We start from the raw sequence: 15,164 nt of genomic DNA, 5'->3' as shown, positions 1-15,164 counted from the left end.
TCTATATAGATTATCCAGTTTATTTTGTAACTCAATCAGTTCTATCTTCTCCTCTCCTGGCTGGGGACCTCTGAAAAAGGCAAGGTATCTTAATGATCACCTTTTCCTCCTCAGCTCTTGTGGCCTTAGCAAGATTACTACCATATTTTCTAAAGGATTTGGACACCTCAAATGAAGATTTTTCTTCAAAAGCCCTTCCCAAAAGTGTGAAAGCAGATCTTTAACCTCAAACTTAACTATATCATTATTTAATAACGAGCTATTTAGCTTCCAGTATGAAGCTCTACCAAGGTTAGTATAGGGGGTAAATATTTTGATATCAATGTGCAAGGAGATTTGTAGATCAGTCAGTCGGCAGTCGCCTGCAGTCATTTTAATGCTCTCCAACACGGCCTCTGTCTTCCATCTGCTCTTGTAAACAATCACTGAAACATGGAAATATGGCGGTGTGGGAACCCTAACCCTATAAAGGTGTGTATCAATTTAACTTTTGTATATATATATTGTTTACAATATATATATATATATATATATATATATATATATATACAAAAGTTAAATTGATACACACCTTTATAGGGTTAGGGTTAAGGTTCCCACACAGCCATATTAAGGTTCCCACACAGCCATATTTCAGTATATATAATATATCGGTGATATGAAAGATAAGATCCTTATGCTTCTAAAACCTCACTGCAAGCGATGGTAGTTAATTTTCAGACCAAGCGTCAGGGCTCTTAATAAACCCCCATACAGAGTACGCCTTCGCCCAATAACTCGTATGTGGGAGTCATGATGATCAAGGGCTAGTGGGGGAACAAGAGTGGATGTTACAGGACATCCTAGCAGAGGGTGGCGTAATTTCTCATACAGCGGCGGGTTCAGGTTCCGCACACGGATGCACAGTGGGTAGCGACTGTTGCTGAATGCGAACGGCTGCCATTTTGATCTGAAATAACTAGGATCTGTGTTTCTTTGGCGCAATAATAAATGGTTTAACTTAGTAGATACAATAGCTTTTTGCTTTCAGTTTTGACGCAAAATGCTTTCCGCAGCCCAGTTACTCGATGAGTTGATGGGTCGAGACAGAAACTTGGCCCCCGACGAGAAACGATGCAACGTACGCTGGGACCACGAGACCGTAAGTTAGCCACTTTGTTAGCTTTAGCCAGCTCGCTGGAAACAATTTCGTCCGGTTCTTGTTTTCAGTGAGTCGTTTTATAGGTAGGTAGCTAGCAAACTGACGTTGATATTGATGTGTTTGCTTAAACGTAATAGCTGGCTACATACATGATGCTCGCTAGCTAACAGCATCCTAACTAGCTATGAACTAACGACCGCCAGGGTCGGGTGTTAGCTAGCTAAGCAGTAAGTTAACGCGTTAGCTACAATTGAGGACAGCATGTTCCTCTCAGGCCCAACCCCCTGACCCACGAATCCGCATTCAACATTTAAACTAACGATCAACACTGGCCCTGTACTATATATAGCTCGCTAGATAATGTTATATAGTAGTTAATGAGTAACTTCGCCAAAGACAACATACGAGTTTGCTAACGACGGCTAGCTACAGGTCCACTGACAACTGGGCTAGCTGGTTTGCTTAAATAAAAACAAGTGGGTACTTTTAACGTTATTTGCAGACATCAGCCGAATGTGAAACCGTAATGGAGACACACTAACGTTAGGTAGCTGCGAATTTCAGTCAACATTGACATTTGTATTGGCTCAAAGTTAGACATTAGCTAGCTTAGTAACCTTATGCTATGTCGTTGTCAATGTAACGTTAGCTAGTTAATCAAGTTGCATGAGTCTAGAGTCAAATCACATTTTATTGGTCGCATACACATATTTAGTATCTGTTATTGCGGGTGTAGCCAAATGCTTGTGTTCCTCCTAGCTCCAACAGTGGAGTAGTGGATCTAACAATGTACACATCTAAAAAGACCCCTTGACTTTTTCCACATTGTTACATAACAGCATTCTAAAATTGATTAAATTGTTGTCCCCTCAATCTACACACAATACCCCATAATTACAAAAAGGTTATTTTTTTTGCAATTGTATTAATAATAAAAAAAAACGAACATTTACACAAGTTTTCAGGGCTCCTGAGTGGCGCAGTGGTCTAAGGCACTGCATCTCATCTCAGTCCCTGGTTTGAATCCAGGCTGTATTACATCCGGCTGTGATTGGGATTCCCATAAGGCCGTCATTGAAAATAAGAATTTGTTCTTAACTGACTTGCCTAGTTAAATAAATAAATAAAATAAGTATTGTGGCCCTTTACCCAGTACTTTGTTGAAGCACCTTTTGGCAGCGATTACAGCCTCAAGTCTTCTTGGGTATGATGTTACAACCTGTATTTGGGGAGTTAATTCCTTCAATGCAGATCCTCTCAAGCTCTGTCAGGTTGGATGGAGAGCTTCACTGCACAGCTATTTTCAGGTCTCCACAGATGTTCGATCGGGTTCAATTCCGGACTTTGGCTGGGCCACTCAAGGACATTGAGGCTTGTCATGAAGCCACTCCTGCGTCTTCTTGGCTCTGCTTAGGGTCGTTGTCCTGTTGGAAGGTGAACCTTTGCCCCAGTCTGAGGTCCTGAGCGCTCTGGAGTTGAGCGGTGCCTGCTTTCCCCCAGACGTGACGCTTGACATTCAGGCCAAAGATTTCATCAGACCAGAGTAGCTTATTTCTCATGGTCTGAGTTAGGGATGCACAATATATTGGTGAACATATCGGAATCAGCCAATATTAGCTAAAAATGCCAATATCGGTATCGGCCCGATATCTAGTTTCACACCGATGTCAAAGCTGTCGTGCATATCTATATAATGTAGGTAATGATGTAATGACACCACGTAAAATGTTGTGCAGCACAGCATCCCTAACCGAGCCCACAATGTCTGCAGTGTGGATCGAGCAGTCAACAAGTTGAGCAGTCATTTGAAAGAGTAAGACATTTTCAGTGAGACAACTCAAAGGCAAAATCCATTAAAGCCAAGATAATGGAATTCATTGCTCTTGACAATCAACCGTTCTCTGTCGTGGGGTAGTTGGCTTTCGCCGACTGGTCGAGCACCGGTACACACTACCAAGTGCGGTATTTTTCAGATGTTGTCCTACTGGAGTTACACAGTAATAGCATCACTGCTGTTAGCTTCACGACATACATAAACTTAGCAAAAAAATAAATGTCTCCTATCTTTCAAAGATAATTCATACAAATCCAAATAACTTGACAGATCTTCACTGAAAGGTTTTAAACACTGTTTCCCATGCTTGTTCATTGAACCATAAACAACTCATGAAAATGCTCCTGTGGAACGGTCGTTAAGACACTAACAGCTTACAGACAATTGGGTCACAGTTATGAGAACTTAGGACACTAAAGAGGCCTTCCTACTGACTCTGAAAAACACAGATGCCCAGGGTCCCGGCTCATCTGTGTGAACGTGCCTTAGCTAGGAGGCATGAGGACTGCAGATGTGGCCAGGGCAATGAATTGCAATGTCTTTACTGTGAGACGCCTCAGACAGAGCGACAGGACGGACAGCTGATCGTCCTCGCAGTGGCAGACCACGTGTAACAACACCTGCTGCACAGGATCGGTACATCCGAACTTCACACCTGCAGGAAAGGTACAGGATGGCAACCACAACTGCCCGAGTTACACCAGGAACGCACAATCCCTCCAACAGTTGTCAGACTGTCTGCAGTAGGCTGAGAGAGGCTGGACTGAGGGCTTGTTGGCCTGTTGTAAGACAGGTCCTCACCAGACATCACCGGCAACAATGTCGCCTATGGGCACAAACCCACCGTCGCTGCACCAGACAGGATTGGCAAAACGTGCTCTTCACTGACGAGTCGCGGTTTTGTCTCACCAGGGGTGATGGATGGATTCGACTTTATCATTACACCAAGGCCTGTACTCTGGATCGATTTGGAGGTGGAGGGTCCGTCGTGGTCTGGGGCGGTGTGTCACAGCATCATCGGACTGAGCTTGTTGTCATTGCAGGCAATCTCAACGCTGTGCATTACAGGGAAGACATCCTCCTCCCTCATGTGGTACCCTTCTGCAGACTCATCCTGACATGACCCTCCAGCAATGCAATGCCACCAGCCATACTGCTCATTCTGTGCATGATTTCCAGCAAGACAGCAAAGTCAGTGTTCTGCCATGGCCAGTGAAGAACCCGGATCTCAATCCCATTGAGCACGTCTGGGACCTGTTGGATCGGAGGGTGAGGGCTAGGGCCACCCCCCCCCACACAGAAATGTCCGGGAACTTGCTGGTGCCTTGGTGGAAGGGCGGGGTAACATCTCACAGCAAGAACTGGCAAATCTGGTGCAGTCCATGAGGAGGAGATGCACGGCAGTACTTAATGCAGCTGATGGCCACACCAGATACTGATGTTTACTTTTTAAATTCTGGTTAGTGTGTGTGTGTGTAACCTTTTTATTGAACTAGTTAAGTTAGTTAAGAACAAATTCTTATTTACAATGATGGCCAAACTCGGACGCCTCTGGGCCAATTGTGCGCTGCCCTATGGGACTCCCAATCACGGCCGGATGTGGTAGAGCTTGGATTCAAACCAGGGACTGTAGTTACGAGTCTTGCACTGAGATGCTGTGCCTTAGACCGCTGCGTCCATGTGTGTCTTAACTATTTAACTGAACTAGAATGCTTAAAAGCCTACTAAAATTTTAAATATCTAATCGGTATTGTTTTATTTGGCAAGGAAAATATTGGATATTGGTATCGGCCAAAAATGTCATATCGTTACATCAGTAGTCTGAGTCTTTTAGGTACCTTTTGGCGAACTCCAAACGGGTTGTCATGCGTCTTTTAATGTTTAGTGGCTTTCGTCTGGCCACTCTATCATAAAGGCCTGATTGGTGGAGTGCTGTAGAGATGGTTGTCCTGGAAGGAACTCTGGAGCTCTGTCGGTGACCATCGGGTTCTTGGACACCTCCCTGACCAAGGCCCTTCTCCCCCGACTGCTCAGTTTGGCCGGGCGGCCAGCTCTAGGAAGAGTCTTGGTGGTTCCAAACTTCCTCCATTTAATAATGGAGGCCACTGTTCTTGGGGACCTTCAATTCTGCAGACATTCTTTGGTACACTTCCCCAGATCTGTGCTTCAACACAATCGACAATTCCTTTGATGGACTCCAATCACATTGTAGAAACATCTCAAGGATGATCAATGGAAACATGATGCAACTGAGCGCAATTTTGGGTCTCATAGCGAAGGGCTTGAATGCTTATTTAAATAAGGTAATTTTTTTTGTGTATTTTTATGCAACATTTTCTAAACCTGTTTTTGCTTTGTCATTGTGGTATTGTGTGTAGATTGAGGGGATTTTCTGTTCACTTAATCAATTTTAGAATAAGGCTGTAACGTTACAAAAAGTGAAGGGGTCTGAGTACTTTCCTAACGCACTGTGTGTATGATGGGCCAAATGGTTACCTCTAAAAAATATTAGAATTGGCATTATTACCAAAGCAAAAGTCACTAGCTACTAATTTGGTTCATCAGTGAGATTAGGCTAATCAATGTTTGAAGATGCATGTTTGATAGAAGATCCATGTTGCATTTCCCAACCAGTTTGCAAGCAACATTTTTGTCAGGCCCGGCATTGAAGAGGTTTTGGGTTTTGTGGCTTCTTATTTCCCAAAATCATGCAACTGTTGGCTCACTAATGACGTGGCTTATCTTTTCTCCCTTCCCTTGCAGACCTGTAAGTACTATCTCTGTGGATTCTGCCCTGCAGAATTATTCACAAACACCCGGTCTGACTTGGGTCCCTGTGAAAAAATCCACGATGAAAACCTTAGGAAAATGTAAGTTTGACCTTTTTTTCCCATCACTTTTTGTTGTTTGTGTTATAATTAAGCAATAAGGCCTGAGGGGTGTGGTATATGGCCAATATAACATTCGTAACCAGTTTATAATAGCAATAAGGCCCAAGGGGGGTGTGGCATATTGCGAATATACCACGTCTTACATCTGTTCTTAGGGACGACACAACGCAGAGTTCCTGGATACAGCCCTTAGTCATGGTATATTGGCCATATACCACACCCCTTCAGGCCTTATTGCTATTATAAACTGGTTGCCAATGTAATTAGAAAGGTAAACAAGTAATTTTGTATTATACCTGTGGTATATTTAAGCAATAAAACCTGGGGGGTGTGGTATATGGACAATATACCATGACTAAGGGCTGTCCTTAAACTAGTATCACATGTCTATAGCGTATAACATGGAATTACAGGTGTATAACTCCCTTTTCAACCCTATGTGCACCAGGTATGAGAAGAGCTCCCGGTTCATGAAGGAGGGCTATGAGAGGGACTTTCTGCGCTACCTGCAGTCTCTCCTGGCCGAGGTGGAGAGGAGGATCCGCAGGGGCCACGCCCGTCTAGCCCTGTCGCAGGCCCAGCAGGCCGCAGGAGTAAGAATATATATAGATATACTCAGTCAATGCCCATAGGTTCGCCACTATAGAGAACACAGAACTCAACATGGAAACCTAGGCCAACCCTTGTATTCGGTTTGTCATGTTCATCAATGTTGTTAGATTATGCTGACTGGACCTTTCTCCAGCAGGGGCCTGGTGGTCCTGTGGGGAAGAACGAGGAGAAAGCTACAGTCCTGACAGAGAAGATCGAGGACCTAGTCATGCAGGTGAGCTGCCTGGGTTTACTAAAACATTACATTCCTCCATTGAGCACAATTACAGTTGAAGTCGGAAGTTTACACTTAGGTTGCAGTCATTAAAACTTGTTTTTCAACCACTCCACAAATGTCTTGTTTACCTCTCTAGGGTACGTGGGACGCTAACGTCCCACCTGACCAACATCCAGTGAAAGTGCAGGGCGCCAAATTCAAACAACAGAAATATCACAATTAAAATTCCTCAAACATACATGTATTATACACCATTTTAAAGATAAACTTGTTGTTAATCCCACCACAGTGTCCGATTTCAAAAAGGCTTTACGACAAAAGCATACCATGCGATTATGTTAGGTCTGCACCCAGACACAAAAAACCCCAGCAATTTTTCCAGCCAAAGAGAGGATTCACAAAAAGCAGAAATGGAGATAAAATGAATCACTAACCTTTGATCTTCATCAGATGGCACTTATAGGACTTCATGTTACATAATACATATATGTTTTGTTCGATAAAGTTCATATTTATATCCAAAAATCTCTGTTTACATTGGCGCGTTATGTTTTGCCTCCAAAACATCCGGTAAAAGTGCAGAGCCATGTCAATTTACAGAAATGCTCATCATAAATGTTGATGAAAATATAACTGTTATGCATGGAATTAAAGATATACTTCTCCTTAATGCAACTGCTGTGTCAGATTTCAAAAAAGCTTTACGGAAAAAGCACACCATGGAATAATCTGATTACAGTGCTCAGAGATCAAAACAAGCAATACAGATACATGTTATGGAGTCAACAAAAGTCAGAAATAGCATTATAAATATTCACTTACCTTTGATCTTCATCAGAATGCACTCCCAGGAATCTCAGTTCCACAAATGTTTGTTTTGTTCGATAAAGTCCAATGTTAATGTCCAAATACCTCCTTTTTGTTCGCATTTAGTACAGTAATCCAAATGCGCAGGCACTAGGTCCAGACAATGTCAAAAAAGTTATATTACAGTTTCTTAGAACATGTCAAACGATGTATATAATCAATCTTTAGGATGTTTTTATCTTAAACCTTCAATAATGTTTCAACCGGAGAATTCCTGTCTTTAGAAATGAAAGGGAACGGAGCTAACTCTCACGGGCGCACGCCTGACTGAGCACATGGCCTTCTGGCTGACCCATGACTCAATCAGCTCTCATTCTCTCCCACCTCACAGTAGAAGCCTGAAACAAGGTTGTAAAGACTGTTGACATCTAGTGGAAGCTTTAGGAAGTGCAATATGACCCCACAGACCCTGTATATTGGATAGGCAAAAACTTGAAAGTTTACTCTGGGCACACTTTTCATCCGGATGTGAAAATACTGCCCCCTACCCCAAAGAAGTTAACAGTTTCTGGAGAGACCTGAAAATAGCTGTGCAGTGAAGCTCTCCCTCCAACCTGACAGAGCATAGTTTTGGCAAGTCAGTTAGGACATCTACTTTGTGCATGACACAAGTAATATTTCCAACAATTGTTTACAGACAGATTATTTCACTTATAATTCACTATCACAATTCCAGTGGGTTTACAGAAGTTTAAATACACTAAGTTGACTGTGCCTTTAAACAGCTTGGAAAATTCCAGAAAATTATGTCAGGGCTTTAGAAGCTTCTGATAGGCTAATTGACATCATTTGAGTCAATTGGAGGTGTACCTGTGTATGTATTTCAAAGCATACCTTCAAACTCAGTGCCTCTTTGCTTGACATCATGGGAAAATCAAAATAAATCAGCCAAGACCTCAGGAAAAAATGTAGACCTCCACAAGTCTGGTTCATTATTGGGAGCAATTTCCAAACGCCTAAAGGTACCATGTTCATCTGTACAAACAATAGTATGCAAGTATAAACACCATGGGACCACGCAGCCGTCATACCGCTTAGGAAGGGGACACGTTCTGTCTCCTAGAGATGAACGTACTTTGGTGCGAGAAGTGCAAATCAATCCCAGAACAACAGCAATAAACCCTGTGAAGATGCTGGAGGAAACGGGTACAAAAGTATTTATATCCACAGTCAAACGAGTCCTATATCGACATAACCTGAAAGGCTGCTCAGCAAGGAAGAAGCCACTGCTCCAAAACCGCCATAAAAAAGCCAGACTTCGGTTTGCAACTGTACATGGGGACAAGGCTCATACTTTTTGGAGAATTGTTCTCTGGTCTGATGAAACGAAAATAGAACTGTTTATAGTGGTATATATAGTGGTGATCCTAACTGACCTAAGAAATAACTTTTACTAGAATTAACTGTCAGGAATTGTGAAACTGATTTTAAATGTATTTGGTTAAGGTGTATGTAAACGTCCGACTTCAAATGTACATGGACCCTACACTACCGCTAAAAAGTTTGGGGTCACCTAGAAATGTCCTAGTTCTTGGTCCAATAAAATTACATCAAATTGGTCAGAAATACAGTGTAGACATTGTTTGCTTTTATTTTTTCTTTCAAAAACAAGGACATTTCTAAGTGACCACAAACTTTTGAAATGTAGTGTACATGCATCCATCATGTGAAGGCCTACATTCATGCAGGACACATACTCTGGAGTGAGTAAGTTGTTTTCTATGTCAACAAAGTTGCCGTTTGTATGTGCTGTGTTCAGATCGAGGAGTTGGGCTCTGAGGGCAGAGTGGAGGAGGCCCAGGGGATGATGAAACTGGTGGAACAGCTAAAGGATGAGCGAGAGCTGCTCAGCTCCACCCCCTCGGTGAGTTACTCCCGGTTCTTTCTCACTCCATCAGCATTGAGATCAACTCAGTTATCTATTTAGTAAGCCTTTAGTATGAATTCAATACTGTGAACACCCGGGGATGAATGCATTTTTGGTTGAAAGTACTGTACTTGTAAAACTAAAAGTTATCCTGATTGATTCCAGACGATTGAGACCTTTGCGGCCCAGGAGAAACAGATGGAGGTGTGTGAGGTGTGCGGGGCGTTCCTCATTGTGGGAGACGCCCAGTCCCGGGTGGATGACCACCTGATGGGCAAGCAGCACATGGGCTACGCCAAGATCAAATCCACTGTGGAGGAGCTCAAGGTAAGGTTTGAAGGATTGTTCACTTCCAAGTTAATGTTTGTTTGTCAAGATTCCATATATGCCATTTGTTGTACTGTATGCTTTAATACCCATGAAAAGGAAGTATAATTTAATCATTTTGACTGTTGCTGTTTTGAAAGACCAGTATGTTGATATTGCTGATGCAGAAAAACATTCGGTCATATAATTTAATTGTTCATCATGAATGATGAATGAATGATTTTCTGTTAAGGAGAAGTTGAATCGGCGATCCGAAGACCCCGCCGGAGAAGACAAGGGAGAGCTAGAAAGCAAGGACTGGGAGCGTGAGAGGGAGGAGAGGGAGACTAAGCGCAAGTTGGAAGAGGAGGAGAAAGAGAAGGAGAAGGAGAAAGAGCGCGAGAAGGAGAAGGAGAAAGAGAGGGAGCGAGTGAAGGAGCGGGAGAGAGAGAGGGAGCGAGAGAGGGAGAAGAGAGGAAGGAGGAGCCACTCGAATAGCCGCCACTCCAGCCGGGCGTCGGACCGTAAGAGGAGTCGTTCCCGGGAACGCCGGCGGTCCAGGAGCAAGGAGAGGGAGCGCAAACGTAGCAGGTACTGTACTGTATGGCACGTAGACTAGTCTTATGGCTGATTCACACTATAGGTCGCCCCCCAACTGTACTGTGCTGGCTCGTTAATTTTCCTTTCAAATGGTCTTTTCCAGCACGGTCCCAGCAACTACGGTGGATGCTTAACCCATAAGAGTCTAAGCTGGGGGAGGGGGTCTACTAAGCTATAAGGAATTGTGTTAAGGTCATACCAAATATTATTTTGCTATTTGATTTGGTATTTTAAGACTCCTTGTATCACACTTTCTTAAAATAAATGTTAAACATATTTGATGAAAACATTTTTTGGCCTTACTGCTATTAGCCTATACAAACGCATTGAATAACAGATTCACTACATGGAACAAGAAATAGTCCCAAAAAGACATCTGAAGGTAGTTTGTACTGAAGTGTCTGTCCTACATTGAGAGATTATTATTTTATTTTTAAACATGTATTTAACCCCTTATTTTTTCCAATTAACAGTCCATATATACTTCCATAAATGTTTTCAACTGGTACCGGTGGTCCTTCAGACCAGTCTTGAGGCCTTAGAGCAGAACAACAGACATGTTCTTGAGTCTCACCTTTTACATATTAGTGTGTACCCCAAACTGTTTGGATGCTACAGACAGAAGTTGGCAGATTGGCTGTAGTGACTTCTGACGAGTCCCAAGACGCTGTAGAGCAAAACGGAGAACACCCATCGTGTTCATGCCAGTCTCATCTTTCCATAGAGGGGTCATAGTAGTTCGGACGCTACAGACGATTTTGCGAGAAGAGTGATTTTTCGGGATGTCTCATGGTCTGACAAACACCGCATCACTGCAGATGCAGAAGTGTTAACATAGGTGGATGCAGTGGATCGAGACACATCCATTGCAAAAACAACATATCTCTACCTTAATCTGAAATATTTTTATGGAGATATTATTATGCTAATTAGTTTTCAGTGGGGTGCGGACATCGACCTTAGGGGGTTAACCAGCCCAGTACAGCTCTGCCTGGCCCTATAATGTTAATCAGGGATCACAGTTCATGTGTTTGTGAAAAACTCACTCGTTGAATGTTCCACTGCTCTGCTCTTGAGTGTGTCGTGGATTAACATGTTCCTGTGTCCTGTGTTTTTCCACAGAAGCCGGGACAGGGACCGGGAGAGGCGGCGCAGCCGGGAGCGTTCGGACAGGAAACGGCGCTCCCGCAGCCGGGAGAGGAAGAGGTCCCGCAGCTCGGAGCGCAAGTCTCACCGCCACCGGAGCCGCAGCCGGGACAAGGACAGGACGTCCAGAGACAAAGGTGAGACATGGGACAAGTTGTCAAACACATTTAGAATAATCACAACTCAGATCTTGCAGGTTTCTTGCAGCAATAGCAGGTTTTTTTCTGAATCTAAAAGGGGCTTAGGTGGTGGACGTGGCAATGCGTGCGGTCCATCCGTCGGCGTGGCTGAATTTTAGAGAATATTTTAGAGGCGGTGTAGAGAAATGTTTACATTTAAGTGAATTTCTTAGTTATACAAATTTCCCCATTGAGCTGCGAGAAAATGTTTGTTTTAAAGCTAATTTCCTGCAATTCTATTCATTTTGCCATTGCTAATGCGGTGTTCTTTTACTCAAACATAAAATCAATACTGCTAAATTCATATATTTTTTTAATTCTCCTCGACTGTCTAGCTTTTCTTTTGGTGATTGTTAGATCTCAAAGACTACCATTTCTTTCCCTATTATTTATTCTAAATACTCTATCTGGTTTGTCGTGTAAGTTTACACTGAAGCGGTTTCCATCCCTAAAATGTATAAAATAAATATACTTTTTTACAGATTGGACTTAGGTGGCCTGAAAAACACTTAGGCGGCCCGCCTAAAGATTTAAACGGCAGAAAAATCCCTGACTAGACCTTTTACCCACGTTTGGTTTAGTGACTCCACACTTGTGATTGAGCTGGTGATGCAACAACATTTGGACCATAATGGTCCCTACCGAATTCACAAGTGTGATCTGAAGTGTGTCCTACTCTAGAAGTCTTTGTCATGACTGTTTCATACCTCCATCCCTCCCAGAGCGTAAGGAGCCGGAGGAGAGGAGAAGCAGCTCCAAGAAGGATGAGGTGTTAGAGGATGACAAGCCTTCCTCTGACGTGGCCAAGCCTGGGCCCGTGGAGGCTGAGGCTCCTGCCTCCACTCTGGGCCTGGCCCTTCTGGCCAGGGTCAACGGGGCTGCTCAAGACGAACTCCATTCTGAAGGTGACACTCAGTCCAATTAAAACTGATCTGATAGGACCTCAGATCAGGCTCAGGTAAGTGCGCCCTCCCCCGTCATCCTGGCTCTCAAAACACACACCCCTCCCCCATCTTCCCTCTCAAACCTCCCCCTCCTGTTCTCCTCTCCCCCTGTTTACTTTCAGTTCTATTGCCTTTGATTTGTATGTTGTATCTTTATCCTGTTGTTTTGGATATAGTGCATCGTAAGTATGCACTGAAGATGGAGCTAGACCGATGATGAGAGAAGAAGGTAGAAACAGAGGTCACAAAGCCCAGAGGGAAAGACCAGTGTAGTCCTGAAAAACATACCTGGAGGTACCCCTCGTTTTGTATCGGTTATATACATGCATACATATTATATATCTCTATATTTGGTCTATTGGACAAAAATCTCTTCCAAATTTAAATCCAAGCATTTCTTTCTGCCTGTATTGCCTCTTGTATATTTTTTTTCTCTTCAGTGATGGTGGCAGTAACCATGTGTTTTAATTTGTCGATTTTCATAGCCTATGGAACGTATTAAAGTGACTGTTTGTCTAGAAATGTGGACATGTATCCACACATAGACACACTGCATTTTACAGATACTTTAAAAGTAAAGTGAAGCTATATATGGAAGGATCCATACTATTTCTTTGACCTACTGAATGCACAGTCTAAAACCATTTTTTCTCCCACTGCCATGGATATTGTGTTCTATATACAGCTCTCTGTTCTCTGATATGTATTGTAACACAGTGTGTTGGTTAGCATTGGGCTGATGATGGAAGGGTAGGGGTTAATGAATGATTGCAGCTGACTTCCATACCTCACACAGCGTTGGTGTTGAGTGAGTGAGCGACCTCATGAAAGAAAAAGGCAAATTAATAAACCCTCAAGGATCAAACTGTCAAACTATTCAGGTACTCACCCAGGTACTCCTTTCTCTACCCACATCCATTTCTACTGAATGCTGTTGCCTGTGAGCTTACTGCTCTTTATCATGACTAAAGCTTGATGTGTATTGTTTTTTGTTTCTCCTTTGCTTTTTTGGTGTTTTCTTTCATCTTTTAAAGGTTGTTTTTGAAGTATTTATTACCAGGAAGTGATGATGATGATGAGAGGTACAGGTGAACTTGTTTGATATCCTCCAGCTGTCTAGTTTAATTAGATGTGGTACTTATTAGTGGACCTGCCTTTCAGGACTTCATTGACTTTGAAAGTGTACCAATTTATATTATTTACATGCTGTTAATTGAAAACTTAATTTTGGCCCATGTTTGATATCGATGGTTATATCTATCATCCAACTAACATTCCTCAGTTTAGGTTTGTCTACAGTTCATTTTATGGTAAAGGGGATATCAAGCAGGTTCCATAAATCTCAAAATAGGATGGTTAAAGCTTTTAAAGTTGAGTTCTATTGCCTTATACTGTGTCCCAAACTGAGTGTGAAGAGCAGGGCGGCCATCGTCAGCTAATGTCCACTAACATTAAAGGGCTGTTGGAGAAACGTTCACAAAATTCCAGGATGTTCCCTGCTCCAAAAATGCAATTTAGTTTTCCCCAATGTTAGCTAGTGTTAGTTTTAGTTTATTTTCCAGTTCGTTAGATTAGTTACCATTCCTCTGTGACATGTCTATAGGGGGATTTCTGTATGTATAGTTGATGATAACAGCTTGTGGCTGCTACAAGCTGTGTTACCAGGATCTTTGCTAATGTGTCACCTCTTTGACCGTTTGTGCACCCCAGGGGACGCTGGGAAATCTGGAGGAGGAAGATCTGAAGACCACCTGTCGCTCCACCCTGAACCTGTCTCTGCGCTGCTTAAAACAAGGTGAACCACAGATGTAGTGGCTTATTAAAACAACTGTGACATCTAAATCACAACAAAAGACACGTGTGTAAAGGTGCCCTCTGTTGTCCTCCTGTTGTTTTTTTTGGAAGATCACATTTTTAGCGCAGGACCAGACATTCTTCATTCAGTTTTCCGTTGTATTTCTTTCCTTCATCGTTTCTGATATAAAGGACCTTGTCTAGTAGCTGCTGAAGTAGAATGGTACATTAAGGCTTTTATCTATGTTCTGTTGCTCATGCAGTTTTTAGGACAAATAAAAACCGTGCTTGTTTTGGTTTGTAATGTCAGGTTTCCACTCTTTCACGGTTTGACTTTTTTGGGGAAATCAGTTTGGGAAGTGTTTGTACAATGTTAGTTAGGAGCATCTCTTTCTCTCCTCTCTCCTTCCCACCCACCAGATCTCACACCCACTGACTGATCTCTCTAGCCCCTTACTGTAAAATATAGTGAGATTTGAATTGATCTTTTTTTGTTCTGATTTTTAAACCTGTTCATCTTGATCAATAAAAAGAGAGCTTGAATGATGTCTGTGGATTTGTTTGACTCTTGTGTTAGGAGTGCTGATTTAGGGTCAGTTTGGCCTTTTAAGTCTTAATAAGAGGTTGGAACTGATCCCGACAACAGAATTTCTACTCTGAGATGCTTTGTGAATACAGACCCCGGCTCATTAGAATCTACTTCGAGGATGAGCCCCACTGGCTCTGTATAAAACCCAGAGATTTTCATTCATCAACGGTAGCTGAC

At 42.7% G+C, this 15,164-nt stretch overlaps 1 protein-coding gene across 4 annotated transcripts; it reads left to right on the top strand.

The window, feature by feature from the left end:
- The first annotated feature begins 772 nt into the window (after nucleotides 1-772).
- On the top strand, nucleotides 773-14,944 carry LOC110485222 (luc7-like protein 3). 4 transcript variants are annotated; one of them, XM_036941473.2, is made up of 10 exons: nucleotides 773-1,141; nucleotides 5,739-5,845; nucleotides 6,315-6,459; nucleotides 6,612-6,692; nucleotides 9,322-9,426; nucleotides 9,595-9,756; nucleotides 9,992-10,326; nucleotides 11,458-11,618; nucleotides 12,383-12,618; nucleotides 14,315-14,944. In XM_036941473.2, exons 1-9 carry the CDS (start codon nucleotides 1,043-1,045, stop codon nucleotides 12,583-12,585), a joined length of 1,398 nt encoding a protein of 465 aa, XP_036797368.1. In that variant the 5' UTR covers nucleotides 773-1,042; the 3' UTR covers nucleotides 12,586-12,618; nucleotides 14,315-14,944. The 4 variants fall into 4 exon arrangements, with proteins under 4 accessions (XP_036797368.1, XP_036797370.1, XP_036797367.1 ...); XM_036941475.2 differs by having other exon boundaries at nucleotides 809-1,141; nucleotides 6,615-6,692; XM_036941472.2 differs by having other exon boundaries at nucleotides 809-1,141; nucleotides 9,989-10,326.
- Nucleotides 14,945-15,164: the final 220 nt, after the last annotated feature.

This window comes from Oncorhynchus mykiss, chromosome 13 (assembly GCF_057628025.1).
Source record: "Oncorhynchus mykiss isolate SJ-2025 chromosome 13, ASM5762802v1, whole genome shotgun sequence".
NCBI classification, from domain to species: Eukaryota; Metazoa; Chordata; class Actinopteri; order Salmoniformes; family Salmonidae; genus Oncorhynchus; species Oncorhynchus mykiss.
The sequence above is the reverse complement of the archived record's forward strand: the minus strand, read 5'-3'. Positions and strand labels throughout refer to the sequence as shown.